The 23425-nt window shown below is 39.3% G+C and overlaps 1 protein-coding gene across 8 annotated transcripts in view; it reads left to right on the top strand.

Annotated features, from left to right (window-relative positions):
* Window positions 1-23425, top strand: part of PDE4D (phosphodiesterase 4D) — a gene marked incomplete at its 5' end in the record, with an annotated part of 552125 nt that overhangs the window by 509947 nt on the left and 18753 nt on the right. The window contains one exon of one of the 8 annotated variants that reach the window (XM_082497095.1): window positions 20634-21598. The exons of the other annotated variants lie outside the window; for them this stretch is intronic. Coding sequence (XP_082353221.1) covers window positions 21551-21598 — 48 coding nt within the window. Of the gene's footprint in view, window positions 1-20633; window positions 21599-23425 lie in introns of those variants that run through there. 8 annotated transcript variants of the gene reach the window in all.

Here is a 23425-nt window from a genome sequence, read left to right on the forward strand (position 1 = left end):
GTGGAGGTAAGGAAGGACAACCTTTCATTGCACTGACGCCAGCCCAAAAGGATTTTAAGACCTGTGGGCTGGCATGCAGTCCCCTATGCACAACCTCACTTGCTCCTGTGTGCTGCAGTGAGGTGGTGGGTGAAACTTGCTCTCAGGCAGATGGCTTGCACCAACCTCTCCTTGTCATTTCTGAACACTTACGTCTTCTCAGAAACAAGTGGATGGAGCAGTGGTACCAGTTTGGCAGTGGCTGAATCTCTTCTGGGCATTTGTTGAGCTGGTGTCAAATGAGAAAAATGATGAAACGCCCTGTTCTTCTGTGAGGGTAGTAAGTGGGGGCTTCGGTGTTGTCATAGAGCTGTAGGTCTCTTGCTGAGAAAGATGCAAACGTGGTAGGTGAGGCTCAAGGTGTCTGAGTTGTGGGCAGCCCCTTCTCCTTGTATGGGTACACAATGGCAAATGTTCACCTCCCTGGGCCATGACAAGCAGGCCTTTGCGATTTGGAAACATCTTAATTGGGTGGTGGGCTGAGCCCCTTCTGCTGTTTTTGGGGGCTCTTCTCAAACAGAAGTATACCACAGAAGGCTATCCTGTTCTGTGCCAGCGGAAAGGAGCCTAGATTTGACTCATAACGGTCAATACAAAAAAAATTGGCATTTCAAGGCTCTGAAACAAGTTAGGAACCCTTAATCTCACAGATTCAGTCTGTACTTGAAATTTTAGAAAGAACTAATCGATTTCTGCGTCTGTCATTCACGGCTTCTTAAAAAGTCCTGGATGTGCGAGCTACGCAAGAGGAATGATGCCTCTCTGAGCGTGGCAATGATTTAACACTTTTCAGCTTTTTAGCTACTTCTAGGATTGCATGGCTTTCCAGTCACTAATAACTAGATAATTTTTTCCATAAATATAAGCAAATGGTCCATACCAGCACACAAACAGCCCTTTTTGTAGCATCTTTAATTATAGGAAATGCCACAGTATGAAAGATTCTTTCCTCTTGGTGTAATGGCACAGAGTAATATAGACAAAATTTTATTGAGTAAATAACTAGGACTTTATTTGGGAAAATACTTTCAACCACCATAACAGAGAATTTAAAAAATATGATGTTTTCCCAGCAACTTATTTAAAGTTAAAATGCAAACATCAATATGCCTTTTTGTGGCATTAAAAAAAAATTTTACTTGGAAAAAAATCAGAGTTTTTACTTGGAAAAGGCTTCATGGACATGAGTACTTTGTGACTTCTTGCTTAATAATAAAAGTGGAATTCATGGCTACTGAAAGGCATGATAAGTATCTAAACACTTGTGGCTTGTGACAGTATTTAGAACCAAGAACTCCTGCATTGTATTCATGGTAGAGTGTTGCTGTAATCAAGGTTAGACTGTATGATATGAAGTGTTTTGGAAAGCAGTGGCCATTTTTTTTTTCTTTTTAATAATTTTTTTTTGCTTTCAATAAGAGGCAGCTTCTCCTATTATATAAAGTTTTGGTACAGTGAACGCGGTGTTTGCTGAAATGTCAATTCAGCCTCTGCCTCATAACGAAAGTACACGAAGAAACGCTTCTGTTTCAGTTACGTTAGTAGAGGTTTTGGTATCATCTGCCAAAACCTTCTGTGTTTAGGAGAGTTAGCATTGAATTAAGTGTATTATGGATGGATATGTCCTGTTCTGATTTATTGATTTTTAAATACAGCCTGTCTCAATAGAAATTGATCCCAGCTGTAGTTGACTTGCAGCCAGTCCCCTGTGTAGGTGCAAAACTGAGTGTAGGCAAGCTAAGGCATGATGGAAAGTGATGTGACTCGTCCTGCCTTGCGGCCGCCTGAGCAAGAAGGGTGGTGGCCGACACCTGCCTGCTGAGGTGGGGTTCACCTCTGAGCGGTTCACCTGCAGCTTCCCTGCGGCTGCCCTGCTGGGTGCCTGGTGAAGGAGCCGTGCTGCGACAGGGACGGCTGCTTCATGTGAATCCACAGCCCGGGGAGACACGGCTGTGCGCGGGCAAGTTCTGCCTGTCCTTGGTTCTGCTTTGGAAATGGAGCTGCACAGCCAGTAGTACAATCTGCCGTAAATCACAGGCAGTGGAGCAACACTGAATCAAGCTGATGTGCAGGGGCTGTTTAAGAGATTATCTACAAATAAAATTTAAACAGCTTGCTACCTCTATTAATTAACTCGTAACCAACTAATGTATGATCAGCTAATGAAATTGAGCTGACTCAATAGTTCTATAAGATCTCCCAGCAAGATGATGTTTAACTACATCCTCTGCTCGTAATTGCTCAGGGAAAGGCTGCTGGTTTATGCGTTTGTGCTATTGGTTATATTTGGGAAGGGAAAGCAAGAGGACAAAGGAACATGAAACTGAGAGCAGAGCTTCCCGTTAAAGTTGATTGATTTTGATCTTCTGTTACATATAAGAGGTACCAGAGTTGCAATTAATACACATATCTAGTTTTGCATAGTAGTAGTTCATCTTTCCTGGTCAAGGATAGTTTCTAATTTGTACAAAAAGTATGGAAGTAGTTATGGATCTATTAAAACCACCCCAGAATATAAACCACGTAACAATATCTGAGTTAGCTTTATACCTGTGAAACAACACAGATCTTTAAGGTCCTTTTTTCATCTACTTGTACTGAAAGTTATGTTTAAAAAAAAAAAATTGCCTGTGCTGTGCTGCAGTGATACACCATGAAATTACAGATCAGAAGTATTTCTATTTCGCAGGTTGGGGGACTGAGGTAGAGCAGTTAAGATGCACCTGTGGCAGTGCAAGTCTGGGAAGATACTTCAGAGCATCTTCCTGCTGCTTTCATATGTTGAACCGTGCTGTCCAGTTAGCATCTGTGTGGCACAGCTTGGTGGCAGGACTCCCTGTGCTCCCCATGGCATACATTCACGTGTAAGTTAGGCTTTCAGCTAGGAAGGTCACTCATTAGAAGGTTTCATGAACGTCAGAGTGCAATCCACTCTCACCAAAATACATGTTGGCAAAATGTTAATGAGGCAGCAATTACTTTAATGTGAATAGTCCAGGCTGGTTTTCAAGCTCCTCCTTCATTCTCCATCACTAGTTTAGGTGTGTTAATGGTAGTTTTTTGCTTGCCTGTACTCATAAGCACCGTATACTAACCAGCGGCATTTTCTTTTTGCCTGGAGTCTGTCCTTTTGAAGAAATTTACAAGCAGGTTTTTGGAAGTCACATGAAGCAATCAAAACAAAGAGTTCATTTTATTCTGGAATAAACAGCTGGACCTTACAGGAAGTGTATATGGTTAACTGCAATCTTGTAATCATTCTGCTACATCAGTCATACTCCCCACATAAATAAGGCCAGGAGTATTGTTTGATGGGTATAATGACATGTGGTTTCTAATTGAATTAGTTTACATGATTGAAAGGACCTGTTCAAGCAGGTGTTAGCGTGTTTAAAGCACGCTATCTGTTCTTCTTGTGGCCAAGGTTGACTGTATAGCCTTAATGCAATAATTTTACCTAGAATTACAGACAACCTCACACTGCCAGCTGAGATACTAACGTTTTCATAAATTTGATTGTTGCCATTCAGAATAAACAGTTGTAACAGAGATGTCTTTTCTAATGGCCAAGAGCAGCATGACTAACAATACTGATATAAATCAAATTTTAAGAGGAGGGATCACCAAGTGGATAGGTAGAATTTTGTCATGAAATATCCTTCTCTTGTGGTATAGTGATACCGGTGAATAGATTCAGGAAGGCAGCACTGCAGCAGTCGGTACTGCGAAAGTTATTTCAGCTGCAGGGACTAGAAGTGAAGGTGCCAAATATTTTTTTCTTACTCTTTCTCAAGGTATTGGTGTATATTACATTCTGTAAAATGTAAACTGAAAAGTACCTCGCCCTGAAGGTTTCTTATGTGTAGAAACAATGATTTTCATAATGTATCAGCCACCCATTGGAGCTTGAAAGGGTGGTCTGAATGAAGAGTAATTTTGCAAGGTGAGGATATGATTCATGTGTTCATGTGTACTTGCTGACAGAAGGAAGCAGTTGTTAGTTTTCAGAGCTGATCTGAAGAAAGAAAGGATAAATACCCAAGGTGACATTTTGGCCGTGCTCTTTAGCAGTGTTTCTACAAACTTCATCCTTGGGACACTGGAAAAGTAGTGCAACTCCATCAGGAAAGAATGGTAAGCAGAAGGCACAACAGGGGTTAGTGTAAGAACAAATGAAATAGCAAGATAGTGCTGTTTCATTGCTAGAACAAGAAAGAGTTTTAAGAGCAGAAACAACTGAAAAGTAGGCTGCCAAGTAGTTGTTGTGGACTGGAACATCTTTGAACATGTTTTAATGAAAAACGGGCAAGAAGGACTAGAAAGCAGACTTTTTAGGCATGCAATCTTTCGGCCAGTTAACGTATTTTCTGTGCTTGAAATTTGCCAGACTTTATGGGCGCTGTGATAAGTAATGACAAATACAAGGAACATTCGAATTTTTATTTTTTTAAAGATTTGATAACCCTTTTTTTGATAAAAAACTTTTGCTTTGCTGTGTGCTTCTGCAAATGATTTTGAAGGGTAATGACTGGGGTCTAAGCTTTGCTGCTGCTGGGTTTGCAGGTGGTTGGCGTTCTTGAGTACGTCAGCAGTATCTTGAATCTTTGGCTATTGTTGGTGAGCTTTATTGCCACAAATGTGGCATTGGTGTCTTTGTTTCCCGCTGTATGATGGATAAGCCCTGTTACATTAGAAGTGATGCGTGGGTAGTGTGAGAGTTAACATACCTTTGGTTTTGGCCATGTTTTCCCTGTGCACAAAGGGAACTCCCCTACAAGTACACATGAAACAAAAAAAAATGTTTTCAGTTTAGTTGCTGAAATGAGTGAAACAAGCTATGAAATACTAGAAGTACATTTGGAGGTTAATGATGAGTGGGTTTGTAAAGATGTTTTTTACTGTCCTTTTGTTATGTGAATTAAAATGCTCGCCTCTGATGCTCAATAGCAGCATCGCAGAACCGGGGGGACAGACAGGTACTCGAGACCTTGCAAAATGCAGCATTTATTTTGCGTTCTAAGCGTGTGGTTCCCTGGATTTCTCCCTTCTTAGCCTTAGCTCACCCACGTTCAGCTTTTGCTGCTGCAGAAAACCAAAGTGACAAGGACTTCTTCAGCCAGACCTGGGTGCGTTATTTTGCGCCCCGTGTAACGCGTCTCAGAGCAGCCCTTGTGTGCGGTGTTGCGGGGAGCATGCTCGGATTCCTCGGCACCTCCGTCCTCTGCTGCATGCTGATCGCCTCGGCGGCGGCTGCCGTCTCCCGCCGCCGCTGCTGCGAATGCACGCTGTGCTGATGCAGGCACCATAATAGGAAGCACCTAGGCCTGTCATAAACAAACAGGTCTGGCGGGGGGGGGTGGGGGGGGGAGTGCAAGCCTGACGTATGGTGTGGCCATAGCAACAAGCAGAGATGAGGGTGCCATTTTGGAGTAAACGCAGGCTGGTGTGGCTCAACAAGAAGCCAGAAAGTATCTTTGCTGGATTTACAAAGCTGTTCTGTATGTGCACGTCAGAGGTTTTCTGAAACACACTCCTTGCGAGAAGACAGCTTACAAAAACCAAAACCTGACATTAAGTATGTGAGGGTGTCTTTAAATGAAATTATTTTTCACTTGCAGTGGAGACTTTAGCTGGAAAATTTATAAGCACGTTGACTCCTGAGAAATACTAATGTGATGAATTATTTGGCAAACCATAAAATATCTCTTTGGATGCATAGACCTTAAAGCCCAAAGCTCAGATTTCTCAGTAAAATGACTGTGTTCTTCTTGTACTATGAAGCATGGCCAAAGTTTTGTATGTCTGAATACTGGACCCAGGTAAGATTTCATTTCATAATTTGGTAATTAGTTGTTTTTTTCCTCTTTTCTTAGCATCAGTAAAAACAACTCTAGCTGGGAAGGAATTTTCTGCAGCTCTTCTTGGTTGTTGCTGAAAAGGTTTCACAGGCTTTATTATAGGAGAGCTCTTAAAGCTCATCACTGTAAAGATGATGCAGCTTGTTGATGCATAGACAGAGCTTGGCATTTCTAGCGCAGCTTTCACTACGTCCCTGCTTACAGAACTTGATTTTTAAAATGAATTGACTAAATTTTAAATACAAGAAGATAAAGTGCTCTTGAAAACTTCTGCAGCAACAAATCTTGGCGTTTGGGGGCTAAACTTTAAGTAATGATTTTTCTTTGGTGGTCAGGAATATACATCTGTAATCTGATCTTTGTTTCACAGAGCTGTGAAAGATTGGTTATAGACATAACAATACAAAAGAAAACTGCTGTTGGGATAAAGTAGAACTGCAGGAAGAAAAAGAATGTGGTAACTATGTTGTGGTGAATTTTTTGTCTTTCCAGGTAGATAGTATTCCTGTGCTTGTGTGTCTTTTAGGTTTTGTAGATGTGGTAGAAATGAAAGCATGCTGATGTACATAGGGGTTTTAGGTTTGTTCTTGCGATTATTATCAGAGCTTGAAAAATGTCCTGGTTGTAGAAAACTAAAGCTGCCTGCCTGACCTAAGTGGAGGATGAGAGGACAGGTGTTGGTCTTACATGTTGTTACACCCCATCCTTTGAATAGTGTGCTTTAGTATGAAACTGTGCCTTAATTGCTCATGAGGGAGGAGTCATGTGGGGTTTGGTTTTGGGGTTGGTTTTTGTTTGGTGGTTTTTTTTTCAGTTGCTTATACGGTTTCTTGGCTGCTGTGAAACAGCATGCTCTACAGAAGTCTTATCTATTCCCCAATCTCTCTTTTCACCCCACGTCCTGCCTGGCAGTGGTCTCTTGCCTTTGCTGATGCACGTAGCTCTGTTGAGCGGTGGGAGTCGTGCCCACCCGCGCTGCGTCTTGCCGGGCGGCTTGCTCACCAGCACGAAGGTGGCAGCGCTGGAAGCAATAGGATCCATTCTGACTTGTACTTTCTGACTACCAGGGGACTTCAAGGAGTCTGTTTGCAGAGTCAGACGAGTAGCTCAGCTTTTCTTCGTAGTCCTTTTGCTCTTGAAAAAATTTCTAATCGTGACCTGGGACGTTATGTATTTATACCGTTATTTAATAGGAGTTGATTGATACAGCAGGACACTGAACAACAGGAAAGGCAAATGTTTGTTCTAGTCACAAAAAGTATGTGTTGTGATTATGGTGGACTGGGCCATACTGGGAATTCGCGTCACCTAATGCGTGCTGAGAAAACAATCTAAAAAACAGCAGCATGTTTGGTTTTTAAAAGCTAGGAATATGCTTTTTACACATGTAACAGTAGATTAAGCATTAATTAATAGAATGGGCATATTAATCTCATGAAGTGAGTAAGAAAATAAATAAGTAAATTCAGTATTCACTGAAGTTACCAAATGTTACATCCTGTCTCATTTTTAATGGAATTTGCCTTAGACCAGACATAAACTCCCTAGTTAACTCTACAGTCCTATACAGATGAACTACACTAGTTACACCCTTGCAGTTTTGTTCTCTGGTTTGGAGATTTAGCAGAAGTATGGCATTGCAGGGGCTGGAAGGTGGTACTAGAGCGTGGCTCCCATTCCCTGGGGCATTTGAACAGGTTGTTCAGATTCAACTAGGACTTGATCTAGTACCTGCTGGAGCTACAGAGAGTGTTGACATTTACTTCATCAGGCTATGGATGAAACCCACAGCCCGTTTTATTTAGCATCATTATCTCATTGATGAAAGAGTTGGTAGAATCAGCTGTTAAGCAGGAGCTTTGGAAGACTGGAAGAAGTTTAATTTGTTGCAGACTGTAAGCCTTTTTAATGTTTCTGTCCTTCTCATGGCAAAAATGGGCTTTTGCGTGTGGGTGAGGTCCCACGTAAGTGGATAGACTGATGTCTTTCTGCATCTGCTAAGGTTTCTCCAGTGTTTCATGTGCTGCTCAGAGCTTTTCCAGCTGCTCTAGACTTTGCATGTAAATGGACAAAAAGCAGGCAAATTTTCCCTATTTTTTTTTTAAAAACAAATAAAAATGCAAGCCGAAGCTGAAGATGATGTCATATCTATTTAGAGCTTATTGGTTTTGTTTGATTTTAAGATGTTTTTCAAACTAGGGATGATTTTTATACAGACTTAAAAGTATCTATTTAAGATGATTGAAATATGAAAAATGCCTTGTTTCTTGACAAAATACCTGGTAATAATGAAAGGTTAATAGATGATCTTTTACTTGAATAATGTCTATGTATTGTATCCATATTGCAAGTTCATCAGAGAATATACCCCAATCTAATGATGTACTTTTCTTCTGTTAATGGAACCTAATCAATTTCCAGTCTGTGATGTTATTTTCATGATCTTTACCTTTGGGTTAAAATTTTGCATGAATGACAGGATTTGTTGCAGTTTAGCGTTTAGAAAAGAAAAGAAGTGATGGTAGGTTATTGATTAAATAGAGGTCTTATATTTGAAATTAAATAATCTTTAATGCTTTGCTGTGCTATATAAATTCATAAGTGACTGAAATTATAAAAGCAAAAGCATATTAATTAATTAATGTACATTTAACCATTGTTAAATACAAAATATTCACTGGTTATAAACCATGAATAAAACCAGTGTTTACAAAAGGTAATTACTGTATGGTGCTACATTACGTACTGGAAATGGCTAAATACAAGCCCCATTTGAGCATTTTCAAAGGAAATACTGATTTCCTTGTAAATATCAATTTGTTGCTGCTTTGTCAAACTGAGATTTCTCAGGAGCAACCCACAGTAACATTACTGAGAAGTCAGTGTGGCAAGTAAACCTTGATACCTATTTGTATATTCCATACTATTTGTTCTTCTAGAAAAGTTAGCATAAAAATGTTTTCTATGTTTGAACAATGCAAAAATGTAAAAAAAGGTGGAGGATTACTGAAAGGTTGCCTCTCACCTGAATTCCAGTTCTAACAAGTTAATGAGAAATGTGTACATTTATACTCCTATGTATTGTATGACTTCAGATAGTCTTGGTGTTTGGTGCTAGTTTCATTTTGTAACAAGAAGCGAAATTCACCCAGGTGAGAGGGCTCCTACAAAATCCTTTCATCAGTTGTGATGAGACGGTATCGGAGACTAACAGGTGTAGGAGTTGTGCTTCAGCAGCTCCCTGTAGTTACCTTAAATAAAACTTAGTGCAAAACCAGCTATATTTGGGAGGGCTCATGGGCTCTGAGCTGGCGAGGAGAACCAGCTCCAGCCCTGGAGGCTATGTGAGCCATGTAGCATGAGAGTGGATCTGGGTTCATGCCCCCATCTTGCCACAGTCCATGGTGTGGGGTGGGAAGGAACAAAAGGCTCAAAGGATAGAGTGACGCTGCAGGTCTACACTCACGGTAGAACCAGGCATCCAGTTGCATCTCCTGACCCTCAGTCCTTGTTCCTCATGCTTTCAGCTTCCAAGAGTGTGCTCCCCCGAGCAAGTCCAATGTATGTTCCTTCCTGTCTATATTACACCCGATGAGTTACACGGGAACTCCAGTAGCCAGAGGTGAAGGATGATAAGAGCCCATTTCTTCAACTGCCTCTCAGCTGATGGTTGCTGCCCAGCTGAGACAGTCTGAGCACTCGCCCGCTCTGTGCGAGCGCAAGGTGAAACAGGGTTGCCAAACCCGAAGGAACCCATCCAGGTTGGCAGGGGACAGCGAGGAGTCTTCTCCATCAGGCATGAGTGCGTCACTCGTCCTTACTAGCACTTGACCAACGCCTCCCCAGCCTGCCCTGGTCTGAACCTGCCAAACCCCGGCCAGGAATGCAGACATCCCCGGCTGGCGAGCCCAGCGCCAGGCAACAGAGCGCAGTGACAGCTCTGCGTGATCGAAACGCCGCAGCCCCCCACGGCGCAGTGCCACCACGGTGGGAGAAGTCAGCACCCAGAAAGAGAGTCGGATCTCGTGTGTAGGATAAGAGGCAAATTACCTGTATCAGTAGGCATGGAGTTAGGAAACATGAATATACCATGAGCTTCCTCATGCAAATACTGAGACTTCTTGTAAGAGGGGTTAAATCACACAGGTAATAAGTATGCAACTCAGGAAACTGCAGAGCTGCCTCTGGCCTGGTTTTGTTATCTTGTCTCCATCTCTCATGTGTACCGGTAAACCCAACCTCACAGCACACCTGACTGTGGGACTGGAAACCACTTGGGTTTCATGCCTGTTTGCTTAATTTGACCTAGAGGCATTTGGGTGAAGTGCTGACTTGGACAAAAAAAAGGCAGCATTATACTTTTGTGTGTTTCCCTGGAAGCATTAGACAAGGGTGTAATGAGTGAGACTGGTTGTTTCTCCTGTTCTGGATGGATGGATCTTCAATTTTTTGTGGAATCTATATAGATTTGGTGCACGTTTAAAACATCTAAATATGTAATTAAATGTAAATAAAGGATGCGTTGGGATGAATATTAGCTAGTGAATACCCTTTGCTGAGTTTTTTTACTTGAAAGAGCAATGACACTACCACATGCAGTTTAGTTAAAAGTACAACAGCCATGGTTTAATAAGAACCAGAGACTGAACCAACAAAATTGCACGACACAATCTGGAGTCTGCTTTCAAAATATTGGTATCTACTCTGGATGATTTACAGACACTTGCTAAGTCGTGTTTATATCAGAGCCGTACTGACCTCATTGCAGTGTCAGTAGTTACTTCGCAGTCCACAATTCTCTCTGCTTTTTTTTGGTCTGTGGTAGCATTGCTTTATTATTTAGGATAGTTTTTACCTTAATTTTTCTTTTTTTTTTTTTTTTTTGGTGAACTGAGCAATAGTATCTAGAAGGATAGGAAATAGTTTGGTTCATATTTGGTTTTCATATATATTAGAATTAGAGAAAAATTAATATTTAATTTTTGCTTTTTCACAAGAACGGTATGTATGTTAAGCATGACTGTAGCTTTAAAAAAGATGGTTAAAAGACTCATTTCTTTTAGTATGAAATGGCAACCATTCAACAAGATTTCTGATGAACTGTTAAAGCATGTGCTTGGCCAGGTCTACAGTAGAAACACCTCATTAAAATAAGAATGTCACGTTACAGGAGGAGTAAGATTAATCCAGCAATACCAGTGAAGCTGTGTTTTGTCCTTACATAGCAAGCCAGTTTTCTGCGTGAAGTAGGCAATACCTGTAAAGCTCAGTTTTTGCTGGTGTAGGTTTATCAGTCTTAGAGTGAGTGTGCCATCACAGGTCTGTGAGTGAAGTATTGCTCCTCTTTACACACTTGTTAGACATAGCTGTCTACAAAAACGCATCATATGGGTACAAACCTCTTTTGTGGTTATGCTACGGTAGATATTTATGGGGTAGGTATTTACTTACAGGGTGCATACACTTATGTATATATAAATAAGTTATTCCAATAGTTCTGCATTTTATATTCCTTTTATTACAGACCTATTTCTTAGTCCAAATTGGCATTCATGTTGAGGAAAAAGCCCTCATAAAGGACAAAAGGAGGGGAAAACTGCAAATTTTTTTCTTTCTAGATATCTTTAAATGAGGTCTGAGTAACATCCTAGAGTTGCATGAGATCTGGGAGGTGATCAGAGAGTAAGTGCAGTATTCCTCCTTGTAACTGGTGGCAAACTGGAATTTTTTACTGTTATTTTTTACCTACTGTGTCTGTCAGACACAGCTGCCGGTGTTAACTAGGCAAATGTTAACTAGATAAGAGCTAGGAAAAGGAGAAAAAAATTGTCAGATATATTTAAAGCCAAATCTTTTCCATTCAGTTAGAAAGGAAGTGTTAGAATTTCCTACAAATACTTTTTTGAGAAAAAAATCCTCTTTCTCTTTTCATGGTACTTATATGACAAAGTAGTTGTTTGCAGAGAAGCATCTTGATATTAGAAGAAATCACCTATATTGTTTCTCCAGTGTGAATATCTTTACGGATTTAGCACAAGTTGTCTTGGAAAAGGCTTAAACTTCACCGTGTTCTTATCCCATAATACCACTATCCTTATGAGGTATTAACGCTGATGTAGCTTACAAATCTTACTTATGCAAATAAGCTGCAGAAAGGGCATCTGCAGTTGCTGTAGCTGGGATAACACGTACAAGTTGTCGGAATTCCTGTGCCGCAGGGCATGGGTGGTTAGCTGGAGCTAAGAGCCCGTACATCTCCATGGCACAATATTTTATGTTATTAACAGCAGCATTCCTTCAGCATTTGTATTGCATAATTTTAGGTGCATTGTTGAAGTGTTATGTCTTTGCAGTACCTCTGACATGTTTACTCTTCTTTTCTTAAATGCCTTTGGACTGAAAGTCTCCACACAGCTGCGCTGAAGCAGGCATAGCCGTGTGAAGGAGATACATATACTAAATCACATTGGTCTTTCGAGATTATTTTTTCTTTTTTGCTTTTTGTAAAGCATGTTAAAGTGTCCATAAAGCATAGGAGCTTGCTGCTGAGGAGCAGAGGAGCAGCCCTGAGACTCCACTTACAACAAAACTTGCCAGTTTTATTTATTAGTTGCCCTGACGAAGCATCCTTGGCTGGGACTGTGCTTTGGGTATCGGGGAGTGGGTATCAATATGTTGTTTGGAAAATGTGCAGATTCAAAGCATGAAAAAAAAGTGGCAGCTCAATGAAACGCAAAATACGGTATAAGCTAAATTGTGTGGCTGTATCTGAGGCTGAGATTTCCACCTAGCTTTCTCATTGCTCTTTGCCTGGAGAAGTCGGAGAGGCAGGATGCGTTTTTGTTTGCAGGTCAGGGGGAGGAGTGAAGGTGATTGTAGTGCTCTGGCTGTTTGGTCATTGTTGCTTCCAAGACAGGAGTCGATATGTAGAATGGAAAGAATTGAGGAGAAAGACCAAAAGAAACAGTAGCAGATCCCCCCCCAACAGCAGTCTTTTAAGAAAAGAATGGACCAAAAAGATGAGACTGAGTTGCTATGCCATCTGAGGAGGCAGTTTTAAGGAGGAAGTCTTATCTTTTTCTTTTGTCCCACATCTAATTAATTTTTCATTTGGGTTTTTTCTTATTTTATTTTGGAAATTGTTATGGCTATCTCACTGTCCAGTACAAGTCACCATCATATATATACAGTTTACATAATACAAGCATTAAGGGAAGGGGAATAAATGTTTTTTTCCCCTTCCATATGTGACAGGTCTCGGTTCTGCTATTCCAAGAGAGGACTCTTCCTAAAAGATGGTTGGAAGGCCAGAGAGTGGGTCTTCTGATGGAGTATAGAACTATTTGGTTCTGTGATTTGGTGACAATAAAGCCTGAGCAGCTCATGTAAGAGGTGTGTTGGGGCGAGTCCTGGAAGTGAAGTGATAAATAAATAATTTCTATTTTATTTTCCACTTCTCCATCCAAATTATAGTTTCTAAAAATATGAGAATTATTGTCAAGCAAGCAAATTGCGCCAGGGTATTGTAAGGGAACGAGCCATTGTAAGAGTCCAGGTTAGGGCCCTCTTGTGGTGGTGTTTTGTAGCTTTTTCCAGAGCTGTTTTGAAACATTCATTTTAGATTGTTCCCTGCAAAGTTGGTTGGAGGAGTGAAAGAAGTGTGCCATTAAAATACCTTTTATAAACATGATGGATTTTTACATATCGAGTAGATACGAAAAATACAAAATATGAAATCTCACAGTTTGCTCCAGCTTCCCTGGGCTCATGTCCAGTGCAAGCTACACGCACGTTTGATCTGTGTGCCAGCATCTTTACAGAGAGAAACTTTGAGCAAAACAGTTTAGTGTCTGTTGAGAAATATGCTGAAATGATGAATTAACTGAGCAGAGTAGGTATTTCCACTAACATTGCAATAATTTAAGCATGATTTTAAAAAACAGTGCCTTAACCCAGGGTATTTGTTTGAAGCATTTCCAGGCCAGAGGTGTAAATAACTCTGGTCTGTTTCACAACTTCTCCCATTGTGATGCAGATATATTGTATGTTTTTATCAATATGCTGTGGATACATATTGACACATGATGGAAACATATGTATTGTGTTTTAATGATGTGATATATGTATCTATACATGTCTAAGTAAAGGTAAAGTATTTTTTTTAATGTTGTGTTCAGGGCAAAACTTGGAAAGCCCTCTGTTCACAACAGGTTCACAATTGTAATTTTATGGAATAAACCACGGGATTGTGGTTACGCATTTGATTCTATCAGTTGCCAAGAGGGATAGAGATAACCAGCTGAGCTATTCATCACTGCTTTCTGCTAGGGGGACTGCCTCCTCAAATCTGCTGTCATAACTTCAGCCGTCGCCACACCCGGATCCACTTTCCTCTGATCTAAATTAGCTTTTAACAGTAGCTTTTTTTATCATTTCCATCATTTTGACAGCATTGAATTAAGGGGAAAATAAATATATAGCAGAATATTGTAAACAGCAAAATACTTGTTGAGGTTAAACTCTATATACTGCAGGGATTTTTTTATTTTTTTTTTTAGAAACCATTATATGCATACTGTACTCTTATTATGTGGAAGAGTTCCTGCAAGAAAATGGTAGGTGAATGTTGCATCTTAAAGATTGCCAGTGGCCCCCAAAACACGGGTTGAAATATGGGTATAATTTTTGTTGCTTTGCAATTGCTCGGGAGTGTCTATCGAAAATACTGCAGCTGTAGAGAATACCTGTAAAGACCCTACTGTGGTATGGTTGAAAATTAGTGGACCACATTGTGAGATTTCTGGTCTGAAAAAAGTTTAATGTGTTCCTGTATATTCATAGCTAATGCTTATATTATCGCTAGAGGGCAGTAAATACAAACACTGAATTACGTATTTTACCAGAAAGTCCTTTTTAAAAAAGAAAAAAATGCATAAAAATTATAAAGGAGCCTAACTCTTTATTAAACAGCTCAGCTCCTGACTTTTAACTACGTATTTCCCCTAAAATAGTTCAGAAGAACATTGTCATCTCAGTCTGTTCCGCAACATAAAATTCTCATATTTGAAGCATGAGACTTATATATTCCCAAATAAAAAAATCTGTAAAATGATATAGCTCAGGCTATTTCATCATGTTTAATGAATGTAATTCTGACAACCAGGAGGCTGCCAAGAAAGCCTTTTTAAAGCAGCGTAGTTATGCTACACTTAGGATCCTTAAAGCTGAGGCTCCTTCAGAAGAGTTAGGGATTTGTTCCAATTACAGCCATCGGTTCTCAGCTACCAATGGAGTTCATCTCTTCTTGATACCAGCGTTAAGACCCAACTTTGTCTCCACCCCTGCTGCTCGCTTGGTGGGTGGCAGTTGATAGCTGCAGCTGGAACGACTCCTTGTGTTTGTAAAATTCCTATTTTTTTTTTTTTTTTTAATTCTACATTTTCTCTCCTTCCAGTTAGGGAGTCTTAGGGGGAACCCAGAGAAGTTTGGCAAGCCTCATTGATTCAGTAGTTTCCTTGTGCTTAGCTGTCCTGCTTCTTCCTCCAGACCAGTTATGGTTTTTGGCTTGGTTGAGGTCATCCACAGGCCCTTGCTTGCTGGATGAAACGACCATTCTTTTCTGCTGTGGTCTTCCAGCACTGAGCAGACTTCCATTCTTGTGGGGAGGCCTTCTGCTGGGCTACACACCAGCATAAATGTCAGATGGAGTTGGCTAATGCTGTGAAAACAGCCTTGTGTTTGTCACCAGTAGGAGTTGGATTTGACATGGGTGATTATTGCAGTCCTCTGGTGTGTGGAGGTCAGCCTGAAAATGTTTTTTGATATTTTCAGACAGGCTTCTCATTTGGATTGTGAGGGTATCTTCAGGCTATCTGTTGCTGTTTGTAATGCATATGACCTTGAAAACTAAAATCAGTGATGCATTTAGCTGTTTTCCTCTTTGTTTTACTTTTTGCTGCTACTAGACAATATGTGCTACATCCAGCACACTTGTATTCAGGATTGATGATCAGACATCTCCCTGAAGGTTCTTAGTGCCACTTCATAGTCAATCCAGGGGTTACAGTTGAGAGTTAAAAAGCACTGTTCTGCCCTCAAAGCTAAGCATGTTTCTGCTGAAGCTCCTGAATTACCCCTCACGGACCTGTGGAAGGAAAGACCAAGATTATAAGTCTCCTGTGGGACAGTTCAAAAGCACTGCAACTGAATCGACAAAGTGGCCCTTCAGTCTTTTTCCTGTCCTTTTCCACAAGCCTGAAACATTGCCATCTTTCTTTCCTGTTGACCGAACATCCAGAAGTCTTTGCTTACTAACAAGAGCCAGAAGGAAACATAGATACTTTATTTCAGAGGATCAAGGTTTCTCCCAGACTGCTGAGGATGCAGTCCTCTTCCTTGTCAGTATGTGTTTCTGTATTAGGAGCCCTATTCTGGATCTCGGGGAAAAATGAGCTTTCCTTGAGGGTCTTCTATTCCGTAGGTCCAGTGTGTATGCTCTGCGGTGGTGTATAGGGAATAGTGTCCTTCTGGCAAGTTGTCATCAATATGTCAGATAAATAAAAGGATGAAAACCTCACTAGTATTGGTGAAATGTGTGCCTTTGCACACACTTGAAATGACTTAAAATAAAAAAAAAAAGATCAACCTAATAAAGAAATTCTTCACATTCTTGTTGAAGGACAGTAAAATTTAGGTTAACGTGATTTTTTTTTTTTTTTTTCCTGGCTATGGCAATAGTAGAGCTTTGTAGAGAATGAAGAAAGTTTAAGAAGTATGAGTGCTGACAGCTCCAGAAGTTTGCACAGAGGTAGAGATTACTGCTTCAGTTATAAGAAGAACATATGAGGTAACTCACTGCAATCTTGACTTCATCAAAATGCACAGCTTTTAAATTCTTACAAGCAGAGCATGTTCGTAGAATGTGTATAAACAGCCTTTGTGATACGACTTATTTAGAAGGCAGAATTTCTAGAATGAGCATCTGCAATAGATAGGTTGACTTGTAAACTCATGGGGCCAAATGGATTACTGGATCTCCTGTGTCTCTCAGATGCTTAATTTGCACATAACTTGGAATTATTGAGCTCACAGACTTGTGACTTGCATTTGGCTAAAACATACCTTCCAAAAAGGCTGATTTTCTTGAAGATAGCAAGCAGCAGAGAATCTACCACTTCACTGCTGGTGTAAGCTAATTTAAAAATTCTTTTTGTTAATCCACAAGTCTTGTTTGCAGTTTGAGTTGGTTTCAGCTTAGTTGGTTTGAGTCAGTTTCGGCTGCCTTCCATTGCTGCTCACCGCTTCCTTGGTGCTAGCGAATCAGGTCTGGTACGCTGTATTTCCTCTTTGTCAGGGTTCTTCGCAGTAGCCATATGCTTTTTAAGTTAAACAGCCTGATTTTTTTCTTTTACTATAGAACACTTTCTCTATCCTCTGAATAACATTTGTAATTTTTTTCCTACGCGCTGTACGTGACACTGTTCAGGAAAATGGAGACACTAAAGCTGCATGTACTATTCCATCACTGGAGCTGCCAGTATGGTGTGTTTAGAGTCTCTCTTTTTATTTAGTGTCACAGAAGGTGCAGATTTTTAGGGGTTACAGTGTTACTACAAGATGTCCTGTTGTGACTCTGTAAACTCTTCAGGGTTTCTGCTTTCTTCAGCGTAGTCCACCATTTGTATTCATGGACTGCGTTCCTTGTTGCTGGCAATCTTTGCAGTTACATTCCTTGAACTGTAGTTGACATGAATGGTGTCAACACACTAAAAAGTGAGGCTGCTGTTGGTGACTTCCACATCCTCATAGTTTATACCCCGCCTGCGGTTTTTCCGTTCTCTGGAAGTTTTCATACTGTGGAAATTTTCATAGTAGTGACTTAATTCCAGATCACCGATGAGGAAACTGAATACCATAAAATAGTCTCAGGTCTTGCGGCGCCTGGCTTAAAACTGTCCCATTAGATGAAGACAGACTGTTGCTGGTTGGTAGAGGTGGGTCAATAATCAGGTTCTTAACCCATTTAATGTGTCCTCTCTCAACATTGGGAGTGCCGTTGCAGAATACTATACAGTACTAAATCAAATATGCTACAACAGTCCAAGAATATTACGTGTTCAAAGACATAAATTGATATTGACTGGCATTAATTACATTCCTATGTCTTAGTTCTTTGTCAAGCAAATGCCTAAAATATGTGTATTTCCGTTTTTCCGTTATTTTACCCAGGAATGATGTTTTGTGAAGTGGCCTGAAGTTACTCAGCCACGCTGCTTTCAAATTTAAATTGGCACAAAATTAACATTTTTGCAGTATTTCAAAATTTACTAAAGCTGAACATCACAGCTCCTGGGATCTGTGCCACCTCTTTTTACGACTCCTGTGGAGAAACTTGTGCAGGCTTGTTGATTAAATAATGGCTAACATTTCCTGTAGGTATTAAGGGACTCCTTCATCTTTCTGCCTTTCAAGGTCATTGTCATGATTCCTTCAAAATAGACAATGGTGCTTATTAAAAAAATTCATTTTTTTTCTGAAGTATTTTATTACTCATTTACTGCCATTGCAAATTATACCTTTCTCATTACCATATTCTTTGCTTGATTGGAACCGCTGTAGAAAATGTCATTATTCACTTCTTCCCCCATGTTTTATCTTCATGGATGGATGGATGGATGTGTGTAAGAAAACAAGAATATCCCTTTCACATTGATGGATTTCCACTTATCTCTAACTTCTGTTTTTCTTATCTTGAATTACTCTAGATATTTAGTTGTGTGTAGCAGCTATTTGCTGTGCACTTGTCTGTCCACAGTAACCTCCTCCAAAGCTAATTATTCGCTCATTCCAACCTGGGAATTGAGGATGAAAATCAGCCAAAAGGATTACTGTAAATCAGTAATTCAGTGATGTGAATTTCCCGGCTATAAATTTTGAAGATCATATGTTTACATGTAGCCAAAACCAGAGGGCATGCTTTCTGAGTCAGTGAAGTCATACCAGTAAATTATATCACAGCAATTGGTAGTTTTATGAGGCTGAAGCTATGGCTCCCGGAAGAATCATGCAGATTAGTAATAATCTGTCAATATCTGGTGTAATTTCCTAATATCAATATAGCTAAAATTCAGCTAAAATAAATTATTGTAACATCTATGCTTATTGGAGAAAAATTTTTTTTTTTCCATGATTTTACATAAAAATTACCTAGCTAATAGCTATATAAATACCATCTTTTGAGAAATTAATTAAACTGTAAATCATTAATTCTTATGGATGTGTCTTTGTCTCATATGTTGATGGAGAATAAAAAAATTCAAGGAAGATATCATTTTTTTTTTTTTTTTGTACATGCTAAACAACTAGTGTAATTTACTTAGCGGCCATTTTAAATATTCCGTACCTGAAACAAATTCTTTGCTTTGGGAGTCAGTTGTTAATATGATTTAAGGAGGAACCAGCCTTTAAAGTAACGAAATAAGAGAAGTGATTTAAAAACGTGGCTTTCCAGTATCTGCTTGTACTACCTATTGCAAGCGAACTTTCATACCCACATGCTTCTCTTCTTAAGTAGCCATAATGTAGTATAATGGCTGTTATTTTAGCTTTTTTTAAGTCATAATTGAAACTGCCTTCTGTAGGGAGGCAGTATATTTTCAGTTCTCATTGTTGATGCTGGGTAGGTGGCAGCAGTGCTCTCTTGCGGGTGATCAGAAAACAACGCAACACAGATGTAGACGAGCTTTATGTTCAGTGTTACAAAGCCGAGCTGGAAGAATCAGGAGAAGTATCTTCCAGAAATACTTTTTAGGCTAGTTTAATGACTTGCTGAGTGTATAATAACCCAGGTCTGTTTTGAAAACTTAGTTGTTTTACGTTCATCTAACTGTATAGATCCGGGATGGGCATAACTGTGCGTATTAACAGAAGATGCATCAGTAGTGTGTTCATTCACGTGTTTTTTTTTTTTTTTTTTTATACTACCTATTTTAAGGAAAGCAGTATGCTTTCCGTAGAAATACGTAAGTGCTGGATGATCTGTTGACTGTATCCGGTTGTCATATGGCTATGCGTTTCTCTCCTGTAAGGAAGAAATTTGTTAATATCATATTTTGCCCTATTGATTTTTGCAGGTTCGATTCTTTCTCAAGCACTTAGTGTTGCTGATACTGCTGTGTAGCATCACCCAGAGAGGTAGAAACTGCTTCAGCCAAAAACTCTTAGGACTGTTGTCGGTCAGCATCTTCCAGTGAATCAGCAGTGTGGGCTTAAGCTGAATGCTGCACCTCATTCAGCTTATTCTTAGACATTTGCCTGCTGTCATATTGGGAAGCTCTCCTTTCTTTTGATACAACAAAGACTCAGGAATTGCCGCAGTAGTGCATATGCCTTGCACAGACTGGTGCAAGATAATGCATTCTGCTTTTAAGTTTTGGTCTCTGAATGGCAGATGGTGGGATACTTTATTTAATGCTCTGAGTCAGCTCACTGACACACTCCACTTTCAATTAATCCTTTTTTTTTCTATGATGTATAGCTGTAATTGATTATATTAATCTGCCAAGGCAGAAAGAGCGAAAGTTGAATAAATACAGGGAGAATTTGAGGGCTCATTATCTCACTTCTGACTTCTCCATGGAAACTTAACATTTACTGGGAATTGTAAGACATATGACTTGCTTTATCTTAATAACTGCTTTTGTCTCTTAAAATGAAAAAAGCAGTAGAATCTGGCAGACTGGTCCAATGGTAAAAGTAGACTATTAATCTAGATGGCATAAAAGCCAAAAACATTTTCATTGTTAGAGAACATCACAGGCTGCTCAAGAAACCCAGTAGATCTATTTCTGTTGGTTTTCCTTCACATAAACCTCAAAATATATTTCCCTTCCATATGAAAAATTAAAACCGCCAGGCTATCCAAATGAATATACACAATACTAATTTTAACTGCTTGGATGGTGTGTCCATTGAAAAGAGCTGCTGAATGCAGCTGAAATGAGGAGACCTAAACCCAATTATTTTTGAATGGCATGTGAGTGCTGCAGGCAGGGATGCCATTATTAAATGGTATTTGCCGTTTAAAAAAAAAAAAAAAACTAACAAAAAAAAAAAAACGTGCCCAGGAGAGTCCCCGGCGCTGGCCAATGGGAAATTACTGTACATCATGTCACCAGCCCCTCGGATTTATATCTTTTAGGATGACATACTATTGGCTGCTAGTTAGGCTCTATGGGAGGGATCACTGGCACTGTTTGCGGCTTCCCCTTCAGGTCCTTATTTGGTAGCTGTTGATAGAGCAAGTCTTTCCAGCAGCTGAGCATCTTGACATACATTATTCATTAAGTCCTGGTGTTCAGGAAATATGCATATCCCTAGCTCTTCAGATATTTCTTCAGCTCGTACAATATGTCTCTTCAGCGTTGTCTCTGAATGCTTGGAGTTTTACAAATGGCATTTATACAATCGGAAGACCACGCGGTTGGATTCCATTTCAGTATGCCTCCTGTGCACACAGTTGCTGAGAACCTGAAGATCAGCAAAAAGAATTAGGAGAGAAGAGAAGGAATCTTTCTTCTTGGAAGTCTTTTGCAGTATCAGATAGTAAAGAACTGATTAGCTTAGATTGGTAGTATAGAAAAAAAAAATCAAAAATGCCTGAGGCAAACTACTTACTCTCAGTTTCTTGGGGCTACATAAAGGTAGGATTTTGGTTAACCTTTTAAGAACCTTGATTTGTGCTGCATGATTGTATGATCACTGGATAGCATGAGTATTTTGGGGTGATATGAGTATGAGTAATATGAATATAAAGTAAAAAAAATCAGAAAAGCAAGCCCTTGTTTAGCAATGAGAACGAACTGCACAGCATACAGTCTGTCTTAGAAACTGTGCTGGGACTTTTAAAATAATATTGCTTCAGTGGATAATCAGACCAAGTCTAAAGCCAAAGAAATTCAGAAGACTTTTGTGTCCTTTTAGAAAAAGATTGCTACAAAACTGTATTTCTACACATTGAAAGATACCAGAAAAAAAAAAAAAATCAAACCTGAAAACTGAGATTACAATAGGAGAGAACATGAGTAAAGAGGCTGAGGATAATGCATGACTTGTACTGGTTTTATTAGCTGAAGCAATGTGAAATTATCAACAGTATGTTCCAGCAGCATTTTTGGTAGCCTCTGTGTGTGTGTGTGCGTGTGTGTGAGAGAAAGAGACAGTTTATTGATTAAAACATTGGAAATTGTCATCTTCTAATACTGATCTACATTATTATGTAGAGCAGCTTTGAACTAGCTTGAAACTGCAATACTCCTAGAAAATTTAATTAAATAAGCTTTTATCTCTTTTATGGAAAAGTTTTGCACTACAGAATTAAATCAATATAAACCTTGTTTGTGCTTTGCTGTAGCCTTTCTTATGTGTTTGGGCTTAAAAAAATGATATTGCCATAAAAAAAAAAAAGGAAAAAGAAACATCATCCTATGCTTGACATACAATAACTGTTCCAAATGATCCTGGTTTAAAGAAAATTCTTATTTATGCTGAACTAAATAATGCAAGTGTTGAATTAAATGACTAAAAATAATATAAGCATTATATTCTTACCTGACTGAAGGTCTTATGCTTACTTGTATTAATACCCACGTTTATCATAGGGTTTTTTCTAAATAGAAATACAAACCCCTCATTAGGTCATTGTGTCCGATTAGGTCATTGTGACCATTCTCTGCTAATGCAGAATTGTTACAGTACATTCTCAAGGATTTTGATAAGTCATCTGTGAAAAAATTGGATCCCGTTATGGTGGATTCCTTTCTTCTTTACCAAAATATAAGATGAAATTACTTTCCATTCAGCTAGAAGTGAGGTATTTATTGTAATTCACTTGGAAGTATTTCCTGCATTTCCAGGCAGCTGCTGTCATGTTCCTACTTGCTAAATTAGAAAAATGCCATCACCAATCTTCAAAAAATGTTCACTCATACTGTTTAGCCTTTAAAATGGATAGATTTTTTGCTAATTGAAGTTCAGGAGAGTGCATAGTAGCTGTAATTGATTACACGTGGAAGAAAATGTCCTCTGTATATATGATGTCCTATGCTGTCTATAGACAATGATTTTTGCTTAAGAAGCTGAACAATACTTGAACATAATTTTAGTAGAGTGCTTTTGAGTTCACAGTATACATGTTACATCAAAAGTGTGAAGGGAGCAAAGAAGATCGCCTTTTTATGACATTCAAAATAATGATTTAGAATATTTATGAAATTCTAAGGAAGAATGAAACATGTTAGTCTCGGATCATTTTATATGTTTACACCCCTTACTATACATGTATTTCTATAATTTCTGCATGGTTCAGCCAGTACTGTATTGTCTTTTGTTAATTATATTTTGGAGAATGGTTGTCCTGTGGAGTATGTACCCCTGACTTTCATTGAGTATCTTTCCTTGAAACAATGAGCACCACTGTCACAATACCAGGCTAAGAGATGTGTACCTCACTATAGCTTATGTATAAAACC

This window comes from Vanellus vanellus (assembly GCF_965231255.1).
Source record: "Vanellus vanellus genome assembly, chromosome: Z".
Lineage (NCBI taxonomy): Eukaryota > Metazoa > Chordata > Aves > Charadriiformes > Charadriidae > Vanellus > Vanellus vanellus.